The following is a 17,172-nucleotide window of genomic DNA, read 5'->3' on the forward strand; positions in this document are numbered from 1 at the left end:
CATTCGTAAGAGTTCGTTTCGTTTTAAATGAATCTTCTGTGAATTATTCGGAAAAGTGATATATCATGCTAATATTAATAACACCAATGTGCTGGAACATACCAAGTCCTAATACCTTCAGAAACTTAATCTTGAAAGAACTATATTTGTTTGTTTTGTTTCTTCTTTTTTTTTTACAAAGGAAAGGATTGTATTTCATTTTTTATTACTTTTGTCACGAGACTGGCTGAAGTTCTTTAAATATATCTTGTTTTCTTATATTGCGCTCATCCACTGCAACGCGTGGGCAGAAAAAATGCAGCAATTACTATTTCACAACTGATGAACTGAATCACAATGTAATATTATTATACGATGCTAATGACGATAGACAGGGAAATAGACTATGACTAAATTTCGTAAAAGGAGAAACTTCAAAGCAGCCATCGAATCTGTATCCTCCCAGGTACCGCACTCAATAAAATTAGCTCCCAGCCAGATTCGTGTCAGTCAGACTCGAATCGGTATCCGTTTTGAGATTCGTGTCAGATTAAAACTGGCAACTCAGATCTCATTGTACTCAGTCAGGTATTGCCCTGGAACTGAATTCCCATCGTAGAGTATGGTCTCTACGTATATGCGGCTGCATATGCAGCCATTTGAAAACACTGAACTTTACTGAAAAATCAAACAGTTGTGTAGTATTTCAGTATAAACACTCCAAATGTTCAATTGTCTGTGTTATTTCGGCATCACTGAAGTGGTACCAATCCAACGGGACCAATAAAAAAAAACAGAGAAATCAAAACTAGTTAATGAAGGCCAACAACCAGCTCAAAATAATTCAATTTTCCAAGAGAACTTACAAAAGTTCAATACATCACACTCTAATGCGCAAACACGTGCACGCTCGTGCACACCCATTGGAGTTCTATTACAATGCCAAAGAAATAATGTTGCCTTAGATCAACTTCTGCCTTTATTCACCTTTGAGAAAGTGAGAGAACCAAATGGCAGAGGCCTTCGGGTGCCTTGTCAGTCCATTTTTGTAGTCAACATAGACCAAACCAAACCGCTTGGTGTATCCTTGGGCCCACTCAAAGTTGTCCAAGAAGGACCATGCGAAGTATCCCCTTACATCAGCACCGTCCCTGTTCCAGTTCCAGTTCAATTTCAAAGTGGCACCTCAAATATTTGTCAAATTAAACTTGACTATGTGATATACAATTACAAATTATGACTATTATATTTAGGAAAAATTTATAAACTGCCAGCAAATTACCCTTTTTGGTCAAGTATGTCCTCTTGGGATTAAAAAAAAAGAAAAAAAAAAGAAACTGAGAATATAGAAAAAAGAAACAAGTATTGTTAACCATTGTAAACCTTTTGAACCACAGCCTATTCTAGATTTTCTACAAATGTTATAGTGCTTTTGACTCGTTTATACCTTAGGCAGTGTGCCTGCAACTTTCAACTGAAGCCACGATGAGCCCTTTGTTCCATTAATTTTGGTTTCTGCTACTAAATTCAAATCTACAGATTTCATGCTACTTAAAATGCTTTTCAAAATGTTGTTTATGCCTCTATAAAATGAAAACAACTTGTATACCAATCCAAATATCACCTGCAACCCTCTTTCCACTTATTTGCAGAACACAAATCCTCTCACTTTGTTTTCTTGTCCATCATGTATGTTTATGGTAATACAAAGTACTTAAATTAAGAGTAAAAGGGAGCAAAAGGAGAGATTAAAAATATGTTCATTACATTTTGTAGGGTTAAATGTGATATTTCTTTTTTTTTTCCAAATTTATATGGGGAAGTCTGTACATGACTCAAAAACAATACTTAGTTACTTACTTGATGGCTTGTGAAACAGCTGCTAGGTACCCCTTGAAGTATCCTACTCTCTTTGTGTCATTTAGTCTCTCATACAATTCTAACTTCTCTAATTCACCGTCCTCTTCATCCATGCCTAAAATATTAAAAATCAATACTATAGACATATAAAGGAGATATTCCAAATTTTATGTTCAGAATTCAATGCTAAAAAAGATTTACCATTTTCAGTTACATATATTTTAGGATTGTTATACTTTTTTGAAATATAGTTAAGAGTTTTCTTGAGGCCCCATGGGACTATGAAGAGCCACTCAGAAGCAGCCTGTAAATTAAAACAAAATTCTCTTAGCTGATGTAATGTTTGGTAAAAAAACATAAAATGTCTATTAGAAAATAAAAATGTTCTACTCTGTATAAAAGAGAGAAAAATGAATTTATTATTTAATAGTACAGGAGAAGTTGTACCCTATCTCCAATTGCTTCACCGCTTTTCCATGTTTCTGAAGAAAAGGAAATGAAGAGAGTATTAGTCAAATTACTTCACCAATTATTCAACTAAAATTTTAACTTCTTGTCCTTTCCTAAAATTTTCTCCCAAGTATTGTATTGCATTTTATGAATGAATTAAACTACTAGGTTCAACCAATCAAAAAGAAGAAGCAAAATACAAAAGACCATGAAAGGTCTCTACCATTACAAGCATCTGGTAAGTATTGGTTCACTACCAGATTGAGTTTAGTAGTACTTATTTGTTTTACCAGGTCACTTCTTATATTTTAAGCCTATTTATCCCAAGGCATAAAATAAAAGAAGCAGGGAACACAAATAGTCCATTCTGGAATATGCCAAAAGGATACTAAGCCAATCCACCCTCAAGACCCGAGGCAAATGTAACATAAACCAAAAAGATCCACAAGACCTCCAAAAAAAAAAAAAATTCAAGATGAGAATTCCAGTCTTGATAAAGTACCATTTCTCTCCATTTCTTGAACTTGGTAGAAATGAATTTCTCGTGGAGTCTCCACATGAGAAATAAATCTGGTGGTGTAATGGTTCAACCCCACAAAGTCAATAGAATTCCTCAAATACTCTCTGTCTTTCTCTGACAATTTGGGAAGATGATCTCCCAGCCTTTCACGCATTGTCTCAGGATAATCACCAAAAAATATTGGATCCAAGTACCTTGGGAACAAATGAAGGAACTTTTAAAAGATGGAGATGGAGGTAATTCAAATTAACTTATATCAAACATTTATACTTTTTTTTTATATTTTTCTCTCTTGTTTTTGTAATTTTCTTGGGTCATTTTTTTAAAATGAGCATGTTGCTCAACACCTACAAAGATGCAATAGCAAACTTAAAATACCATTACCCAAGATTCAAAATAAAAAAATAAGTCATAAGAAAGAAGAATATACCAGCCAAGTTGAAAATCAAGCCGTCTAGCAGCAGCCATCTCATCCTCTGGCTTATCAGAGAATGCTTCGGCCCATTCACAGTCAATTACCAGTCCTACTTCACCTCCTTGTCTAGCCTATGACACATTACAAAAAGTAACAAGATAAATAATTTGTGAAGTGCTTCCTAAAAGGTGTGTAATGCACCTTTGCACCACAATAAGTTCCCAATAAGCATCAATTATTAAATGTAGAAAATATCAACCTCACTATAACTTCTAAGCATAAAACTGTAGTAATATACCAATCATGTTTTGAAGTTCAACAAATGATGGTATAGTTAACAACATATAAATTCTTGAAGGAACGAGGAGTATTGATTTTTCTACACTGTGCCAAGTGCCAAGTGCTAAAATAATCTCAGTTTGAGTTGTTTCATGCCTGAACCTACACTATATTAAGACATCAAAATACCCGCTAAAATGAGAAAAATCACAAGCAACCATACAAAACATGCCCAACATAACATGTAACCCTCCACAACACGTCTTCAGAAAACTCATCAGCTTCTTTCTCTTCTATCTTATGCAAAGATAGGCACAGAGAATGGGTGGTGTTATGCCTATCTTTTGACTAAATGAGCAAAAAAACGTAACTTTCATGCATTGTAGGGTCTGTGATCTTTCTTTAAAAAAAGGATCCAAAACTCAGATGAAGAAACTCTCTTCCTAAGATATTTTTTCAATAACTATGGAGGCAAGGGTAGTTTTGGCATCTTTTGAAATAAATGGGAAAAGGAGGGCAGAGGCGGAGCTAGTAAGAGGAAATGGGGGTCAATTGACCCCCATTTTTTTTTTCAAAATGTTTGTACTTGCACACAATTTTCTATACAATTTAGAGTAAAATGCTACAGTTACTGCAAAATTGACCCCCATTTGCAGCATAAAAATTGTATATGATTTGACTCTCATTCACGTTTGACCCCCATAGCCGGAAAGTCCGGCACCGCCCCTGGAGGGTGTATGTGATATCTTTCATGTTTTTGTAGGATAGAACAATGATTCCCATTCTTAGGAGAAGATGTAAAACACATTCTGAAAACTGGGAAAGGCTCAAAGAAAACTTGCCTTACATGAATGAACAGCATAATACCTTGAATTTCTCCTTGTAGACCTTATAAGCAGCTGCATGTGCCAAGAGCTGATGATGGGCGGCTAAGTAAGGCTCGTTAGTTGTATCAGTGCATATCCCAGGTGCAAAAATGCCAACTCCATAACCGTTTACTGCAGTTTGTAATGGCTCATTAATGGTTATCCAGTGTTTCACTCTGTCCCCAAAACTAGCAAAGCAGGCCTCTGCGTACAGCGCAAAGTAGTCTCTGAGAGATTGACCTTTTGTTAGCTGGAATTATGCCATGAAAGCCCAAACATGCTCAAAATTAATGGAAAATTTGAATAGTGAAACCCTTTGTACTGTCACGGTTCACTGTCGAAAGGTATACACACCTATAAATTACCCACACCAGGTTCTGAAATGTTTATAACTAGTGTGTATTATATTATTATTGTAGTCATGCTGTCACAAACTCTATTTTAGTAAATTTGATAGCAAAACAGAGATCAACTTACACAATCTTGTCAGACAGCCACCCTCCAATGGAACTGTGCAAGTTATAAGGAAGGTCCCAGTGATATAGAGTAGCATAAGGCTGAATACCTATCAATTAAAAAAAATGTTTTAAACATAAAGTGGAATCAAACAAACAAAGTATATCAAATGAAGGGAGGAACCTTCAATCCTTCATCTATATACCTTTCTCTAGCATGAAATTGATTAGGTTGTTGTAAAAGGCTACTCCGTCCTCGTTAATCTTAGTTCCTAAACCATCTGCACCAATCAAACAATGCATATTAGATATGCTACAGAAAAGAAAAAAAAAATATATTTGCTCAGATTTAAAATACCAGGGAATATGCGGGCCCAAGATATAGAGAACCGATATGCACCGAAACCTAACTTGGCCATAAGCTCAATATCTTCCTGCATAATATTACCATGAGAATGAAAAAAAATGAATTATTTTATGCATAAAATTAATCATCATAGTTACAACCTTGAAGCGGTGGTAATGATCAACAGCGACATCTCCATTGCTGTCATCCATGATAGTATCTGGTAAAGCAAGCAAATATCAGTAAATCAACCTAGATTGCTTCATACAATGAGATCATTATCGGCCAAAAAATTGAACACATAACCTTTATTCTCTGAGAAAACATCCCAAATATTGTCCCCTTTGCCTCCCTCACTCCTTGCTCCTTCAATCTGAAAAGCCAAAAGCCGAAAATAAATTCAATGGTACATCCATGAACCATAATTGACAATAAAAATAAAGTAAAATTTAAAAAACCATTTGGGCTGGGCCTACGATACAATGGTCTGGACCTATTGCCCATCAGACAGTGAAGAAAGCAAGAGAAATTAAGGCACACGAGTTGCTCGCCCCCACCACATTGGCGCTGCCAACTCATGGCGCGAATTTCAGGTCCGGGTCCACCCGTCAGAGAAAGAGAGAGACAGAGAGCGAGGTAATCCCATCCCGTGCAGAGAGTAACCTTTCCAGGTTTTCTTCCAGATTTGGATCCTTCTGATCAGAATTACTAAAGTGACTCACTACAAGTGCGCCAATCTTTTGTCACAAATTCACAATCAAATATTCAATTATCAACTCGTATTAGGCCTGCGACTAGACCGATCATGTCGCTGATCGATAAATTAGAAACCTCGATAGCAATTTTCTCTTTTGTTGTATTAGTGCAGTAGAAGAAAAGAATAGTTTAGAAAACTGCTAGAATTTGGTTAATTGGATAGACCTGATAACAGGAAGTGGCAACTCCAAACACGAAATCTTTGGGGAAATCTGTTCTAGAGATCTCCTTGACAGCTCCGTTGCGTACGTCGTTCCTTGCATTCTCCATTAGAGAGGAGAGAGAGAGACCTTGGCAGCCGCTTCCAAGATTTTCAAAGAGAGAGAGAGAGAGTGATGCTGGTTCGATCCGTCACTGCTCCACTGAAAAGAGAGAAAAATGGTAGAATTCTCATCCTCTGAGATATCTCATATTTTGCGTGACTTTGTAGAAAATCACAACCGTTGCAATACGTTCTGCGCGCATCTCAAAGCTCAAATAATACTGGCCCCCTACGTCACCCCCGAATAGGCACCGGACACGTCGGTCACGCAAAATATGAGATATCTCAGAGGATACGCACTCAAAATGGTAGGAGAGGTGGAAAGGAAATGACGAAATGGTCGCAAACATGGTATTTATGGAATGCATATCCTCTGCATTAACTCAAAAAGGAATCTTTTGAGTTAATGAATGTCAACCGTCTGATTTTAAACGGAGTTAATCCGGCCCATGCTTATGATATAGAGGGCCCTTTAATATTAGTGCGATTTTAGTCTGCACGAATCTTGAATCAGATCGAATGGTCAATATTAATTAACTCAAAAGATTCCCTTTTGAGTTAATGCAGAGGATATGATTCGTATTGATGCTGCTCGTGCACATTACTGAAGAAATAAAAAAATAGGCAGAGATCTGATTTCTGTCTTTCAGTAAAGAAAGAATAAAGGGTACCTCGTGATCCATTACGGAGAGTTTATATTAATCGCACAAAATAGAGACAATTTGAGTTAAATGCATTTTTCTGAAGTTTTCATTTTTAAAACGTCATATGTAGATGGACAGCGGCTTGCTTTTTTAAATTAACTCACAAGTATAACCGTAATATTTTAGTTACCACGGTAAATAATTCAAAATTAATACATTATCAAAATTGAGTATTTATCACCAAATTGAGCCGGTGCGCACCAAATTTAGTTATGTTATGTTGTGTTTGAAATTTTTATACAAAGTTTTTTATGTTCTATTCTGTTTTGTTCTGTGGTGTTTGTGGTGTTTAGAATTATATGTTCACATCAAATTAGATGGAAAAATTGTAGAAAATAAAACGCATATGTTTAACAAATAAAATTTTGTACTAATTTTGAACTAAAAATTACTACAATAAATTGTAAACACAATATGAGCAGCGTTTTGTACTAAGTTGGTGCGTAAATTACTACAAATTATACGTACAATCTAATCAACGTTTTACGCTACAAATTATATGCACAATAGAACAAAAATAATTTGTACTAAAATAAATGGTGTGCAAGCTGGCTTGCACACCAACCCAATTTGATGCGCGGCTTGTGTTGGTGGTAAAAACACAATTTTAGTGTAATCAGTACTAACTAATTAATGTTGAATTGTTAGTGCGCTAACTTAAAAAAAAAAAAATTGGCAAGTATGACAACGGATTTTTTTAATTGGCTAAAAAAAAGAAATTAAAATATACGAGTATATAAGAATGGGATGGTATCCGCGAGGGTAAAAAGTGACTATCCACAAGGGTATATCGACATAAATGTGTTTTTTCTATTAGTGACGGGAGTATCCGTGAGGATATACCGACAATATCCCTCGCGCGCTTATATATTAATTTTGTATCAATTTTCGTACAATTTGAATATAATTTGATGGTTCAGTAAAAATTCATTAAATATAAATTATTGTAAATTTTAAGTCATTTAATTAATGATGGAATTATAATTAAATTTCATCATTTTCGTATGTATGATGTGTATGTAAATTACATTCATGATTAAATATAATTATTTCTAACGATTGAGATTGTATTTTGTTCTCATTGATTCCCACCCTTTTTTATATTGATTGAGAAAAATAAAAAATAAAGCCGTTTCATTAACAGCTTTGTGTTATTCACTGTGTTTCAATTAAACAATTGGATTCAACCACTCTCCAATAATGAAATTCGCATCCTCTGAGATATCTCATATTTTGCGTGATTTTTTGGAAAATCTCAATAGTTCAAATAAGTTATGCACGAATTTCAAAGCTCAAATAATACTGGCCCCTGCGCTATCCCCGAGTAGACACCGGACACGTAGGTTACGCAAAATATGAGATATCTGAGAGGATACGCACTCTTAATATTGATGGTGTCTCAAATATGAATGCATATCCTCTACATTAACTTAAAGTGAATCTTTTGAGTTAATAAATCTCAACCGTTTGATTTTAAACGGACTCAATTTGACTTCTGTCTATAACATAGAGAACTCTTTAATATTAGTGCAAATCTAGTATGCATGAATTTAAAAACAGATCAAACAGTCGAGATGCACTAACTCAAAAGATTCCCATTTGAGTTAATGCAAAAAATGCTAGTAGGAATGTACTAGCTTATAAGAAGTAAGTTCTACCTTATCAAAAATAAAAGAGTGATGAAATTGAAATTGAAATTGCAAATTCATTGTTTTTTGTTAGCAAATTTACCATAATCTTTCTTCTGGTGATACATTTAAAAATCTGAATATAAATTCCAATGAATTCGTATCCTCTACATTAACTTAAAAAGGAATCTTTTGAGTTAATGTATCTGGACCGTCCAATCAACTTTAAGATCCGTGCAAATTAAAATCGCATTAATATTAAAGATCCCTATATTTTAAGCGGAGGCTAGATAGACTCCGTTTATAATCGGACGGCTGATATGTATTAACTCAAAAGATGCTCTTTTGAGTTAATGCAGACGATACGGACTCAATTCCAATCATATCATCAGCTAATTATAGCAGTTTTAATATCTTATTTTTGGCAATTTTAATTGGTATACTTTCATTCATTTTGTTTTCTCCAGTCTCTTAAGTGATTGATCACATATAAAGAAATAGTATAAGCCTATAATTCATGTAACTAAGAATCACAATCAGATAACCATTTCAGCATTTTTATATGGAAGACTTTCATAGTAATTTTAATGCACTAACGGAGTTGATTAGTTGATAATTCAAACTTACAAATGCGAAAAGAATGATGGCAAGATCATAGATAAGGTAAGATGTATGAGCATCATGCAAAATTAGTTAGTTATGAATAAGAAATTGTGAACTTTGTTCTGAAAAGACATCATTGTTCTTGCTATGTGTTATCAAAATTCGAAATTATACATATTTCAGTTGAACCAATCCTACCTTTTATAAGGCAAAAAAGTGAGACTATATTGATCTGCTAGCCTATCAAAAACATAAGAATTGATGCTCATTTATTTTCCTTAAATTAACATGATAACTCTCATACTTAATTAAAATGGTAAAAAGGATCAGCAAAAAATTGACTTTAATAAAATAACCCTCCATGTACTGAAACAATACTAAAAAAATCAATTTGAGGATGTTTAAGTTTAAGACAACTTCCACAATATGCAAGCCCCGTCCATTTACATGAATTTAATATAAGCAAACTTGAATTTTCTTTCTAATAAAATAGATAGTCTGATGAATACAGTGCTGAATACGGAAAAAAAAAAAAGTGGAACAAAATAATAAATAAACAAATAATCACATCTAAAAATGTGTCAAAACTCTGACAAAGGTTTCCATCGGCGTACTTGCATATCCAAGTATCGTTATGAAGGCTTACCCACTACATAAAAAATGTTATAGCAGGAAGTATATTGCTATTATTATTATTATACAGTAACAACTAACAAGGAACCAAAATACATAATAAAACTACAAAAGAAAGAAACAGATTAAAAAAAAAATGCAAGCTAGCAGAGACAAACTTTTGTGAGTTCTCCTTCAGTCATTCCTTAGCTTGGCAGCCCCTATTTACAAAGAAAGTTGCAATCGATCAACTTTGAGGAGAGATGATGATGATTGTGATGATTATAAATAAATAAATAAATTTACTGGTTCCATTATTGGCATGTCTTGTGCTTGCTGGTAGTGGTACCAACTAGAACAGGTTGTTGGGCAACAATTTGCAAACAATGATGGTATGCATGGGTATACAAATAAGAATGGGGATTATAATTTCAATTATCAAGCAATTTCACAAAATAATATTAGTAAATTACTAAAATTTTCACTTTAACACCTAGAGAAGATACTTTCTAAAAAAAAAGACAACATGAAAGTAAATACACAGCCTAATATCCCTCCCGAAGCAGTGAGAGACAAGTTGTAAGATTACAATTAAATTGGTTCCATTTCATTTTAACATAAGACAAAATTTAATCATGAGAGTTGACAACATTTCTGAACTTTCTTAAAGCCAGAAACCAAAAAGGAAAAGACAGAAAACACCTTTTCTTCATAGAAATGAAATTCACCTCTATATGTGAAAAAGAAATCCCCTAGAAAAAGAGAAAACTATGCTTCAATGCTAGCATTGGACTTGACCTCCTCTTCCTCTAGCTCCTTCACAGCTGATATGAGACTGCGAGTTATACTATTAAGTCCATTAAGGCGCAGCCCACTGTTTTCCATCTCTGCCAAAAGGGCCTCTGCACTTCTCCAATCAATGGCCTTCAAACAAAGTGACTGTATGAGCTGGTTATATTCATCCAAATTTGGTGTAACCCCACCTTCTTTCATCTCATGCAAACACTCGATTGCCTTATCGAACTGTTCCCTTTTACAATAACCACGAATAATAGTATGGTAGCAAACAGGGTATAATTTCTCATGCCTCTCCTTCGCCTCATGTAACAAATCATGTGCCTCTTTCATCATGTCATACTTTGCATATGCACTCATTATTACAGTATAGGTATACACATCAGGCCTGAGTCCCGTATCTACCATCAGTTTCATTAATTCCACAGCCTCATCCATGTCTCCTTCTTTTGATAATGCAGTAATTACATTATTAAACGCTGCATTACCTGGTTTGGGGGCTGATTCCACCATCCTCAAAAGCAATTTCTTTGCCTCTTTCATTTCCTTGGCCTTGCATAGACCTTGAACTACTGATCCAAAAATATAACCCGCATTTCCAAGAGCATCCCCTTTATATTCATCTAACATCTCCAGAGCCGCTTTAACTGTTTCATCTCTTCTAGATAAAGCACCAACCAGGACATCTAAAACTGATGTGCCCACAGTTAGCTTTTTCTCCTTAGCCATGAGGTACACCAGATGTGCCTCTTTTGCCCTTTTATCTTTGCAAAGTATGGAAATTACTTCACTAATCTTCTCTCCATCTGGTAAATTTCCTGAATCAAGCATCTTCTCACAAACAGTCCACGCACATTCAACCTCTTTGATTTTACCAAGTGCTACAATAGTGAAATAATAACTGTCTCCATCATGAACACATGAAAAATCAGAAAACTTCTCAAACACTTCCAGTGCGGCCTTACCGTTTTTCAATTTGGAAAGAACACTCAATAAACCATTAAGTGCCTCAATAGAGACCAACCCCTTTTCTCCCTCAGAACCCAATTTCTTAATAAAATCCAACAATTTGTTAATATCCATTTCAAAAACCTCATCCAAACTGATAATTGCATTAACAAATAGGCCCACTGTCTTTCCAGTAACTGAAGAAGGATGCATTTCATAAATAACCCCGAAAAATTCTAATAACTTTTCAGGTGAAATATTGGAACTTTCTTGTAGAACTCTGGAAACTACCTCTTCGTTTATACCGTACCACATCTTGGAAAAACACCTTTCGACCCCTCCTGGGCTATCTATGGCATTTTTAACGTTCTTCACTTCTTCGTCTACATCAAACTCTACTTCTGAATCTACTGGTTCGAATAAAGTCTGTGAATCGTCAGTTTGCACGACTTCTTCCCACAAATCGCTCAAGCTCTCTCCGCCCGCCGATTCCGAACCAGAGCTCTCGTTTAGTTCTTGGTTTAAGCTATGGTTTCTTGAATCATCTTCGTGTGTGACAGTTTCGGGGCTGGATGAAAAGGATCTGAGGTAGGGTAAATGAGATGAGGCTGGGAGAGATTGCCACGGTGTGTTCGATGAAATGGAAGGGGGTACTAGAATTGGCGCTTGAGGGGGAACCTGAGGGATCCGCCATTGACGAATTGATCGGAGAAGCAAAGCCCTCGCTTTGAACCGCCACATGTTTGTATTAGAGAGAGAGAGAGAGAGAGACTAGCGAGCGAGCGAGCGATGTGGATAGTGGGGCTAGGGTTTAGGCACAATTTGCCCGAGAACCGACAAAATTTTAAAATGGCCCTCTTTGCGAACAGAAATTGCCTAAGTACCCATAACTATACAGTTCGCCACAGAGAAAGTTTTCCAAGGGGATGCAATGCAGTTGCAAGCAGACAAAAACCACACAAAAGAACGTCCGGCAACTGCCAACTGGCTTTCCCTACAGAAAAATATTTACACAGATCTACTTTTGATGACGTGTCGAAATGTGGTCCCTGTCGGTAAGTTTGTAATCCGTCGTAAACGGAATTCGTATCCTCTGCTTAACCCAAAAAGGAATCTTTTGAGTCAATGCATATGGACCGTCCGATTAGATTAATATTCGTGTGAATTAAATCCGCACTAATTTTAAAGACCCTAAAACATAGGGACCGGATGGGATCCGTTTACAATCGGACGGTCTATATGTACTAACTCAAAAGATGCCCGTTCAGGGAAAGGGATCAATAAGGAATTCGTATCCTCTCAGGTTACCTGACTGAGTAGAATTGAATCGGACGGTCTGAAAATGGATTGGCACGCATCTCGAAGCAAAAATAACCCTGCCCCTATCATCCCGAATCCCGACCGGATGAGAGTAAATCTGAACCGTTCGTTTCAATTGTGTTGAGTCAGGTACCTGGGAGGATACGGATCCATCAATAAGTATCCCGAACTTTTGAAAAAAAAGATTCCATTATTCCATAATATTCCTCTTAGTCGTGGGGAGATAGAACTAGTTGGGGAAAAATGGAGAAGAAGGTATGCATGAATTTTCGACATTTTTCCTTCTTTGCACTCACCTTCTTCCTCTCCATTTCGTCCCCGTCTAGTTGGGTTTGGGCGTATCAGAAAGAGTTTGATTACTTCGTCTTGGCTCTCCAGTGGCCAGGCACGATCTGCGCTAAAACCGGGCACTGTTGCTCCTCAAATGGCTGTTGCAGGCTAGCTCTTCTCTTAAATTATTCAAAAAATATTTAGGGCTTTCTATGTCCATTTTATTGCATAATTAAGCCTCTTGATTGATTAATTGTGGCTTTGCTACCCAGGGATGCACAATATTATTTGCCCCAATGCATTATCACTTAATCGTCTGTTCTATTTACATTTTAGTCTTCCAATCTAAAATCATTAAGATCTTATGACCAAAATGTAATTCTACTTCACAAAGGGAAAAATTACTCTCTCTGGAGAGAACTAACTTTTTGTGTTTTAGCACTTCACCTTATTTGTTTGTATTTCATAATTTTTTTAAGAACAGTCAGTATGGTGTAGTTTTACTAAAAGATGTAACTTCTACTTCAGATAGTGCAAAATTTACTCTTTTTAGAGGAACTAAGTGTTTGGTGTGTTTAAATAATTTACAGATCAGAGCCCATCAATTGGTTCACAATTCGTAAGTCTGCTTTACTGTCCCTATTTCCTATTAATATCTACTCATATTCTATTAGTCTATTATATGGTTGTTTGTGTGATTAAGTCTACGAATTTCAATGTTGAAAGGAAAAAAAAAATTCCTTATATACTTCTGAAGCTTGCATTTTAAAAATCCATGACCAACAACAAACAGATGTATTAATAAAATATGTCAAATAAAACTCAGCTAAACTAGTATCTAAAACAAGATTATTTTATGGTAGTGCAACAACTAACTATTATTTCATTTACCAGATGGTCTATGGTCAAACTTTGATGATGGAACATGGCCATCATGTTGTACACATGCTGGCTTTGATATTAACAAGGTTGTTGAAATATAAATCAGAATCTTCTTGCATTCATTTTTATTTAACAAGAACTTTCACCTGATTGATGCCTTCTTTTACAGTCAATATGCGTAAATTTATTCTGTTCCAAATTTGTTTGACTTAGATCAAGTCACTGATGCCAGAACTGGAGGCATACTGGCCGTCCTTATACTGTACCTCTTCAAAACGTTGCTTCAGTGGAAAGGGAACGATATGGGCACACGAAGTAACAACTCATTTTTTTTACTACTAAATTCTACATAATATAGCACGAGAAAGATCTTGTTTTGCAAATTTAATGGAGGTTTTTGAATAATTAGTGATAGTTCAGGGTCTCTTTTCTGAATTTCTCCTCTCTTCATATATACAATTTCATTGAAATATCAAGTAGCTAATGAAAGTTTTTATTTTTTATTTTTGTGTTGCATGTGGTTGGCTGGTGATATTCTCCTTTCCTTAGTGGGGTAATAACTAATAACTCTCTCCGTAAGACATGCATTTACGAACTTATACTATTAAACTTTCTACTTGATTAGCTAAATGTTTATAATTGTTTCAGAAAAACATGGGACGTGCTCTTACCCTGTAATACAAGATGAATACGACTATTTTGCTACAACCCTCAATCTTTATACCAAGTACAATGTTACAGTAAGTATTAAATTTATAAATTTTGTTTAATTGCCATTCATGTTAGCTGTTTAAAAGTCAAATTAGCTTGCATTTTTTACTAGAGAAAACATGGTCCATGTTATAAAGGACATACTGGTACATCACACAAATCTGATTCTTCCTTGATGCAACATGTGTATAAGCTCAATTGTAAACAATATTGTCACCAAAATTCCTTAGTTGATGTAATAGAGTGGAACCTTATTAGTGTTTATTTTGGGTGGAGGGTCGTTTGAGAACAGTTATATGATTTATTGTGCAAACTTTGTTCTTGCTACTTCTATATACCTGCCAACGGATCTTACCTTTTTTTTTAATCTTTTGATTGGGGGGATGGGGTTGGTGTTTTCCTTCATGGTCTTTGCCAGTCCTTCCAAATTCTGTTATACAATTTGTATGTTTTCAATACATAGAATGTATAACTTGTACGGAGAGAATTTAAAATAAAAATGTCCTTACTGGATATGTTCATTACCTCAGGTAAATTGAAGGGTATTTTAGGGAAAAGTCCGTTATCTAACTTCCTGTGGCTTGTAACATACATTTCTCACGGGTGCGAAATGCATGTTCTGGTTTTTGTAGAGGATTTTGAAAAATGCTGGCATTGATGCTCAAAATGGTGAGAAATACTTATTAGGTGATGTAGTCTCAGCCATAAAAAATGAATTTGGTGCAACACCTTTGCTTGTCTGCAAACACAGCTCAGTCGAAGAACTTAGAATTTGCTTTTACAAGGATTTTAAGGTTAGTACAAATGTTTGTTTTATTTTCTTTGACAAATTATTTATTTTATTTTATTTAGTTGAAACTTGAAACAAATATAGGAGGCCCACCAATCCTGCAAGTATGTGCAAATTATTTGTTCTAATGCTCATTTTTCAGCCTCGTGATTGTGTGAGTGGATTATCAAGTAATGCAATGGATGATATAACAAAATCAAGCTCATCATGTCCTCTGTACATCAGCCTACCTACTTACGAGCCCATTGGTAAGTACAATATGAATTTGTGTTTTCTTTTTCAGTGCTCTGGATTACTGATACATGCTTCTTTTATCTTTTAATTTCAAATTGAGACAAAGTTATCATCAAAATACAATTGTGCTTCAAATATGCAGCAATTAAGGACAAAGCATCAAGGATTCAAACAACCAAGTGGGAAATTATAAGCTTAACTGGTAACCAACTAGTATGGGTCCTGCACTGATACAGACAGTATTATCCAAGTTTTGGGGGAAGTGTTTGTATAAATTTCATATAAAAAGAAAAAGTGAGCACACAAAAAGATCCCAGAAAAGATCTGTTTTGGTACCATTAAGGCTCTATCTGACTGGTACGTCTATTCTTGCTCCTCTGACACATTAATTTGAATGAAACAGCTGTTGGTGATATGAGTGCTGAAATTCTTAATTCTGAGAAGACAGACGTGTACAGATTTCTTGTCTCAGCTTAAAGGAATGGCCATGAAAATTTTAATGCATACAAAGTAGCTGTGAGTGGTGAAATTCTCAACTCTCAGAAGATCAATATATGTGTATTATTTTTCTTGGTCTGAAATATCAATGACTACAACAAAAATGTACCATTTTCAGTTCAGGTAATCAGTTGTATTAATCCTGGAGATAAAGCTTGGTTTAGTTTCAATTTCTTCCTTGATTTTTCTTATTATTTAATGGACAGTTTCATTTCCTCGTCTCTATATAAGACGCCTTTTCTCTTTCAAAGAATACATCTTCCCTGTAAGATAATACAGTAAGGTCTGCAAGCAAGTTGAGCTCAGGTAACACAAACCTACCCCTCAACAAATTTAAGTATCACACGAAAGAAGCATATCTGAATTCATGCTTGCAAGAATTCATCAATGTGTGCATATCCAATTTATTCATACTTGGAAAACAAATTGCCGGACTTAACGCATGTATCCAGAATCACTCAGAATTGTTAAATGAGGAGTGATTCACTTGCATTTTTTTTTTTACACCGGATTACACCCTATATTTTTAGTTCAAATAGTCGATTCAAACCGTTCAACATGATGGATATATTAAAATGTGCTTGCAGATCAAATTTTATATTTTTTTTTTGAATTTTTTTACTATTTATTAAGATTGGTACAAAAATTCAATAGTCTAAAAACAATGATTTTGTAATATACTTAATAAATAGTAAAATAAATTCAAAAAAAATGTAATATTTGATCTGCAAGTACATTTTAATATATTCATCATGTTGAATGATTTGAATTGACTGTTTCAATTTTAAAAACTTCAAAAATATAAGATGTAATTCAGTGTCACTAGCAAGTAAATCGTTTCTCTCGTTAAATATATGCACTCTGAAACTAGACGGTGTCTTGTCAAATTTAAAAAATTGGCACTGTTGGTGTCATTCTTTTCGGGATACGCGAAAAACATCCCAAACTTTTGAGCTCTTTTCCTAAGATACTTGAAATGAAGTTGAGCT

General features: G+C 35.0%; 3 protein-coding genes across 7 annotated transcripts; 1 reads left to right on the forward strand and 2 right to left on the reverse strand.

The window, feature by feature from the left end:
• Window positions 1-788: 788 nt before the first annotated feature.
• Window positions 789-6,255, reverse strand: BGLU42 (beta glucosidase 42). The gene is made up of 13 exons (XM_078325888.1): window positions 6,092-6,255; window positions 5,477-5,543; window positions 5,332-5,390; window positions 5,183-5,258; window positions 5,031-5,105; window positions 4,847-4,934; window positions 4,371-4,596; window positions 3,240-3,355; window positions 2,792-3,003; window positions 2,287-2,321; window positions 2,041-2,143; window positions 1,840-1,954; window positions 789-1,130 (listed from the first exon to the last, which is right to left on the reverse strand). Exons 1-13 carry the CDS (start codon window positions 6,194-6,196, stop codon window positions 959-961), a joined length of 1,449 nt encoding a protein of 482 aa, XP_078182014.1. The 5' UTR covers window positions 6,197-6,255; the 3' UTR covers window positions 789-958.
• A 3,341-nt stretch (window positions 6,256-9,596) lies between these two features.
• Window positions 9,597-12,340, reverse strand: LOC144575606 (Tetratricopeptide repeat (TPR)-like superfamily protein). 2 transcript variants are annotated; one of them, XR_013518476.1, is made up of 2 exons: window positions 10,438-12,340; window positions 9,597-9,956 (listed from the first exon to the last, which is right to left on the reverse strand). XR_013518476.1 is itself a non-coding variant. In XM_078325808.1 (2 exons), exon 1 carries the CDS (start codon window positions 12,217-12,219, stop codon window positions 10,504-10,506), a length of 1,716 nt encoding a protein of 571 aa, XP_078181934.1. In that variant the 5' UTR covers window positions 12,220-12,324; the 3' UTR covers window positions 9,597-9,956; window positions 10,464-10,503. The 2 variants fall into 2 exon arrangements, 1 of the variants encoding a protein (XP_078181934.1); XM_078325808.1 differs by having other exon boundaries at window positions 10,464-12,324.
• Window positions 12,341-12,972: 632 nt separating this feature from the next.
• LOC144575610 (ribonuclease 2-like) lies at window positions 12,973-16,365 on the forward strand. 4 transcript variants are annotated; one of them, XM_078325815.1, is made up of 8 exons: window positions 12,973-13,235; window positions 13,659-13,687; window positions 13,963-14,036; window positions 14,164-14,265; window positions 14,599-14,690; window positions 15,294-15,455; window positions 15,594-15,699; window positions 16,089-16,365. In XM_078325815.1, exons 4-8 carry the CDS (start codon window positions 14,253-14,255, stop codon window positions 16,160-16,162), a joined length of 447 nt encoding a protein of 148 aa, XP_078181941.1. In that variant the 5' UTR covers window positions 12,973-13,235; window positions 13,659-13,687; window positions 13,963-14,036; window positions 14,164-14,252; the 3' UTR covers window positions 16,163-16,365. The 4 variants fall into 4 exon arrangements, 1 of the variants encoding a protein (XP_078181941.1); XR_013518479.1 differs by having other exon boundaries at window positions 12,974-13,235; window positions 14,164-14,503; XR_013518478.1 differs by lacking the exons at window positions 15,294-15,455; window positions 15,594-15,699; window positions 16,089-16,365 and adding an exon at window positions 14,799-14,870 and having other exon boundaries at window positions 12,974-13,235.
• The last annotated feature ends 807 nt before the right edge of the window (window positions 16,366-17,172 follow it).

This window comes from Carex rostrata, chromosome 24, assembly GCF_964058835.1.
Source record: "Carex rostrata chromosome 24, lpCarRost1.2, whole genome shotgun sequence".
Lineage (NCBI taxonomy): Eukaryota > Viridiplantae > Streptophyta > Magnoliopsida > Poales > Cyperaceae > Carex > Carex rostrata.